The sequence below is a fragment of the Pezoporus flaviventris genome, unplaced genomic scaffold, assembly GCF_033815535.1.
Source record: "Pezoporus flaviventris isolate CSIRO_AGI_PZ_B2104156 unplaced genomic scaffold, CSIRO_AGI_Pfla_v1 ptg000066l, whole genome shotgun sequence".
NCBI classification, from domain to species: domain Eukaryota; kingdom Metazoa; phylum Chordata; class Aves; order Psittaciformes; family Psittacidae; genus Pezoporus; species Pezoporus flaviventris.
The window spans coordinates 4,804,283-4,810,715 of record NW_026892614.1 but is presented as its reverse complement, the minus strand read 5'-3'; the positions used below and the strand labels follow the sequence as shown (position 1 = coordinate 4,810,715).

The following is a 6,433-nucleotide window of genomic DNA, read 5'->3' as shown; positions in this document are numbered from 1 at the left end:
TTTTAAATTTTCAGTTCACAGAATCATCATAGTATTATAGAATGGTTTGGGTTGGAAGGGATCTTAAAAGATCATCCTGTTGCAACGCCTCTGCAAGGGGCAGGGACATCTTCCACTAGACCAGGTTGTTCCAAGCCCCATCCAAGCTGTCCTTGAACACTGCCAGAGATCGGGCAGCCACAGCTGCTCTGAGCAACTTGTTCCAACGTCTCACCACCCTCACAATAAAGAATTTTTTCCTCATATCTAATCTAAATCTCCCCCCTTCCAGTTTAAAACCATTCCCTCTTACTCTGTCACTGCACACCCTTGTAAAAAGTCCCTCTTCAGATTTCTTGAAGGCTTTGAGCAACCTGGTCTGGTGCAAGATGTCCCTGCCCATGGCAGGGGGCTTGCAACTAGATGATCTTTAAGGTACCTTCCAACCCAAACCATTCTACAATTCTACGATGATCCTAAGACTTCTTTCTTGTTAAAACACACACCTAGAGCAATTCCATAATTCTATGTATGGACTTCATTTAAAGATACCAAACACCATTCTTACATTATCATTTCTAGACTATGCGACACACCTCATGTTGTAACTTGGCTCCTACTTCCGTTTCTGATCACCATTCTTTTTCTGGCTCTGAGCTTCCATGAGGCATTTCTGGCCTCTAGTGAGCCTGCAGAAAGAACAGATAGAAACTACTGTGCATGTCAAGTGTATGATTGCACAGAGACCATGCCAAGAGACAAAGCTGCCACGAGTGGCCCTGTTTGCTAGCCATGGGTGGGGTTTATACAAATACAGCATGGCAAATGGCTGGCTGAAGTTAAACAGCCTGGTAGTAACTTCTGCAAGTATACAGGAAAGTGTATTTTATAATTCCAGGCCTACTCTGAAGTGAACATAAGTTTTCTGTGTACTGTCCGTTAATGAAGTGAAAATAAAATCATAAAAATACGTTTTAAATATAATTATAAATCACAGCTTAACCACTTAAATACCATATCTGAAAGCTCCTAGTAAACTTATGCATACATAACATAAATAAATCTTTTAAGACATTTATTTTCAAATTCTGATCTCTGACAAACTGTCAAAGAAAGCACAAAGATTACATTTATGGAAGCGTAGCTTTTCTGGAATGCACACACAGGATCCACTGCTCACTGACGGGAACGCAGGGCTGTCTGAAACAGACATCATCTTCAGTGAAGAGAGCCCTAGAAATTCAGCTATTTTCAGCCATTCTTCTGTGTAAATTCTGAAAAACAGTAATTCAGCAGAGGCACATGGAATCCACATGCCTAACACCTTTTCCAGGTCATCAAGCAGCACATTCTACTACAAGTCAGGTAGAACAGTCTTATTAAAATCCCCGTTTCCTCAACTAGAGGATTATTATCCAGGCGTTTATTCTCAGAATCCCTCCTTCTCCTTAAATACCCGCCTTCTCTAGTTCTACTTGCCACACATTAATCTCTTTGTCATGATTTTTTTGCTCTTAGATGTGACCCAACATCTTTTATCACAGAAGGAGATTGCTATCAAAGGTGCAGTTTTCAGAACTGGAAGTGGCCAGCTTTGCAAATTACATTTAATTATTAATGCTCAGTTGCCATTAGCAGTATTGAACAGAAATCAAATCAACTAAACAAAACATACTGCCAAAAGCCAATAGGAATATTACTTGAGCAATCACGCTTGCTTCACTCTGGGAAAAATGATCTGTCCCGTAGCAGCAGCTGACCCGCACACCCGTAACACTCGCTCTGCGCCGCCTTCCAGCCCGTTGTCCCGGTGAACGCCCTCGCACGGCGGCAGAAACGGGAAGAAAAGGTCAAACCCTAAACAGCCCCAAACGCCCTCCACACACCAGAGGGGCGGTCCGCGCACCGCCGGTCCCCGCACACCCGCACCTGCTCACTCCCCTCCTCCAAAAGGAGTCGCCTCCTCCTGCCCAGAGCAGCCGCCGCACGGCCGGGGACGCACACGGCACTCCGGGCCGCGGGAGCCCACCCGCTGCCCTCCTCCCGCCCCGACACACAACCCCTCCCAGCAGCGCACCGCGCTTAACGGAGCGGGACGGCCCAACCGCCGCCTCATGGGGCGAGGCCCAGCGGCAGCGTGAGAGGCGGGGCGGGGGTGGGACACGGGCGGGACGCGGTGTCCCCGCCCCACTGTGCCGCGGCGCTGGCGGCTGCGGCGGGGCTCGGGGCTCGGCCGGTGAAGCGGGGCGGCTCTCGCGGGAGGCGGCGCCGCCGCCATGGGGGTGCACGGCGTCAAAGCGGTGTTCTTCGACTTGGACAACACGCTGGTCGACACGGCGGCTGCCGGGCGGCGCGCCATTGAGGAGGTACCGCCCTTGTCCCCTTGCTGCCCGCTTGTTGCCTTCCGACGCGGAGGCGGCGGGCACCCCTGGCCCAGCGGCCGCGGTGCCGCTCATATCCCCCTCCGTCCTACCCGCGCCGCCGGCCGCAGTGCCGCCTGAGCGGAGGCCCCTCGGGGGACGCGCTGACGAGAGCCTCTTGTGTGTTGCAGGTGATCAGTGCCCTACAGTCGAAGCACCACTACGGGGAGGGGGAGGCCCGCGTCATCTGCGACAAGGTCCAGGCCAAGCTGCTGAAGGAGTGCCACGACCCCGCCAAGATGTGCATCACCGACCTGCGGATTTCGCACTGGGAGGAGGCGATCCAGGAGACCATCGGCGGGGAGGCGAACCGAAACCTGGCCGCCGAGTGCTACTTCCTGTGGAAAAGGACCCGCCTGCAGCACCTCACCCTGGCCGAGGACACGCGGGGCATGCTCACCGAGCTGCGGAAGGGCGTCCGCCTGCTGCTCTTGACGAACGGCGACAAGCAGACGCAGAGGGAGAAGATCGAAGCGTGCGCCTGTCAGCCCTACTTCGATGCCATCGTTGTGGGAGGAGAGCAGAAAGAAGAGAAACCAGCGCCATCCATATTTCATTACTGTTGCGACCTCCTAGGGGTGCAGCCTGCAGAATGTGTTATGGTTGGTGACTCTCTAGATACAGATATTCAAGGAGGCCTGAATGCTGGCTTGAAAGCAACGGTGTGGTTAAACAAAGCAATGACTGCCCCAGGAGATACCTCGCCAGTACCTCATTACATTATTTCTTCTGTCCTGGATCTTCCAGCGGTTTTACAGAAGATGGAGCACAAAGTGAATGCTAAGTTAGGAACTGACCACGTGGATGGTAGTAACGCAGCACATTGATGGTTCCAGCATACGATCAGAGACGTGCTGAGCTGTTAGGTGACTCATGCACTTTCAACAGATCTGACCCCCTAGGATTTTGAACTCATGTATGGTATGCTTTCTTAGACAGCAGATGGGTGAATAAGAGCACAGTTGTCAGTGAAAACAGAATAGAATCAAAGATTTATTTAAAAGATGCAAGTGAGGTTAACTTAAAACAATTGCCTCTGTCTAAATTACTTTGATAGACTGGCTAAAGTCTGTCTGTTTCAGACCTAAGTTGCCAGTCTCTTGTTTTTATAGTGGAAAGAAAAATTTGAATGTTTTGATCTTTCATATGCTTTACTGACTTGTAAGTTTACCAGAGGCTTCAGTTCAAACCTTGTTTGCAGTGTGCAAAAGAAGGTGAGAAAAAGGGTGTGGTATAGTCTGGTAAATCTTCCCAATTCATCTGCAGTTTATCTCAGGAACTGGAGTGAATTTTGCTGTTTCTAAAACCAGAATTTATTGACAGAATTTACATATCAGACCATTAGAAAATGCTCTCCCTTTGATCTTTTTTTCAAAGTTTTCAAGTTTTAGAATTTTCTCAGACTTTGCAGTGACTTTTCTTTTATGGAATCTGTACCTCTTGCCAAAAGTACTTAAATGTACCTTTAAAATTTGCATTTATAGAGGGGACCATTTATCAGAGAAACTTGATGGATAAGTTTTTATTTTATATTATTTTGGTGCTTATGAAGTTATGCAGTATACTTGTAATTCAGATTATGATATTTGTTGGAATGTAATTGATAAAACAGGGATATTTTCAATGGTCTTAATGTATTGTCAGACTCCTTAAAAGCTAATTTTATTGTTTTGTCTGATTTTATTAATGAATTTTGATCAGACCTTTTTGAGAAACTGTTTTTGCTCTTGCTCAGGTGTAAGACTACTCAGATTCAATTGCAGGATCAGAGCCTTTTTTTGACTGTTTTAATGACAGTGCTATACAATCCCTCCTTACTTCAGTTTCTGCATGTATTTCATGTGCTTTACTCTGGAGAAAATATGAGCTAGTTGTTTGTGAACAGCTTTCATGATTCTCTTCGAGGAAACTGGAAAATGATGGCATATGTATTACAGTATGGTGTGCAACTTTATAATGTATATGTGCTATTTCTGTTAGATGCAGAAGCTTACTCTCTAAAACACTAAGATTTCTTCTTCCCAGATTATTATCTTAATTATTTGATGTTTCTGTACTTCATACTCTTACTTCATGATGGGAAAGTATTCACATATTAAATGGAAATGTAAACACTTGCTGGAAAAGCTGTGTGTTTCAAAACGTATTTGCTATATATACATTGGGCTGAATATCTGACCATATCCGAACAATCAGATTTTATGTTTTAGAATAAATCCATGACAAATCTTTTGAGAACAGGGATATTGAGGTGCTAGCAGAAGTGTGTCTGGCAAGAAAAGATCAGCAAAAAGCATGAAAGCCTACCAGGAAATGTGTGTATAGAAAGAATCCTGTATACAAGAGAGGTTCCTTTGTTTAACTTGACATGAATTTAAGTTAATGCAGTTAAATCTTGCACAGGATGACAGATTCAGTGTAGAGGAGGCTGTTACTGATCTGAGTTAAATTATTTGGCAAAAAGTTTATGTTGCATCAAAATATGTTCCTCCTACACTGGGGAGTGACAGGGGAAAGGAACCCCTTTCATCTAGTTGTCCCTTTAAAAAGGTAAAGCAGTTCAGGTTCCTCATGCTACCTAGGCAAAATGTCTGAGCCCGGGACACCTTTGAGGAAGTGGGCGTATGCTAACAATGATCCAGTTAACACTGATGTAGGAAGCTGCCACATGTAACCAGAGCCAGTGGGGCTGACTTGACACACCTACTGAAGTGAGAGGCCTAAGTTAAGATCTTATTTCCCACTTGGAAGAGCATGAAAGCGGTCATTGGTCTAGTGAGTGAGCAAACCGTTGCAAACAACATTCAATAAAGATGATTGAGCCCATGAGGAAGAATGTGTAAGAATAGAAAGGTCTCCAAAAGGTTAGATGGATCCCTGTAAAGATAGTGTATTTGAAGTAACTTGTTTTAACTACTGCCTGATAGAAAAGCAACAACTTCACTTACAACAGCATCCAAAAAGACCTGCATTGTTTGCCCAGCATCAGGGTAATAGAACCTGGGTCAGAATGGGGTTTCCGATACAGCTGAGATTTAAAATAACAAATGGTAATAATTCACAATTCTGTCTGTGGGCTTGATACGTGCCAGATTACCATTCTTTAATGTACATTGAGGCTTGTATTCTCTTGCCAGTGCATCATTCTGAGATGGAATACTGAGCCTGCTTAGTATAAAGGGTCCCTTGTTTTAGAAGAGGCTGCTCTTTGTCATGCACTTGGGCAGCCATCTTCTTAAATCCATGAATCTATGACAAACTACTGTAACTGCACACTCAGGTGATAGCGTGGTCTGTGGAGGCCACAGTTAAGTGTATTTTTTCCATTGCTGAGTACTGTACCAGGCTGGATGTGACTGCAACAGTGTTACTATGGTTCTATGAAACAAGAAGAAACAATAGAAAGTATTTCTTTGTCTAGGAGTCTTCTTAGAAGCTGTTACCCAATAAGCTGGATTAAGTATCTGGAGTATCTCTAAATACTTAAAATGTTTTTCCATGCATGGGGCTCTTACAGAAAGCTTAATGAAAAATAGTTATATTTAACAAAATGGAAACATAAATGTAGTAATGCGATAACTTTCACATCAGAAGCAGGAACAAATCAATAAAACAGTCAATATTCAGTTCCAGTTAAGTTCTGGTTTTGCTTAGTGTTATGCTTTATTAGCTGTCTAGTTTAAATTATATTGCCAAAACACACTAAATAAAAAGGAAAAAGAAATTCCATCTACATTTTATTGTATTTTTTTAGATAAATACTGCCTCCTGAGGGTAATTTACAGTAACTTTGACTTTAGTGAAACTATAGTTTAATACCAACTATATTTTAATTCTTGATTTTAAAATAACCCACGTACTAGTGTAATAAAAGTATTTTGTTTATAAAACATTTCTTTAAAATCTGTATTACTGTGGATAACTGTATTTGTGACCAGGTTTACAACAAAGGGCAAGAGTTCTGTTTGGTTGGTTTTTAAAATAGCAAAGAATTAGGCTTCAGAATCTGTCACCTGGGTGTATTTTCCATCATT

At 43.9% G+C, this 6,433-nt stretch overlaps 1 protein-coding gene across 1 annotated transcript; it reads left to right on the top strand.

Moving 5' to 3' along the window:
• The first annotated feature begins 2,178 nt into the window (after positions 1-2,178).
• NANP (N-acetylneuraminic acid phosphatase) lies at positions 2,179-6,132 on the top strand. The gene is made up of 2 exons (XM_061471049.1): positions 2,179-2,345; positions 2,531-6,132. Exons 1-2 carry the CDS (start codon positions 2,256-2,258, stop codon positions 3,224-3,226), a joined length of 786 nt encoding a protein of 261 aa, XP_061327033.1. The 5' UTR covers positions 2,179-2,255; the 3' UTR covers positions 3,227-6,132.
• The last annotated feature ends 301 nt before the right edge of the window (positions 6,133-6,433 follow it).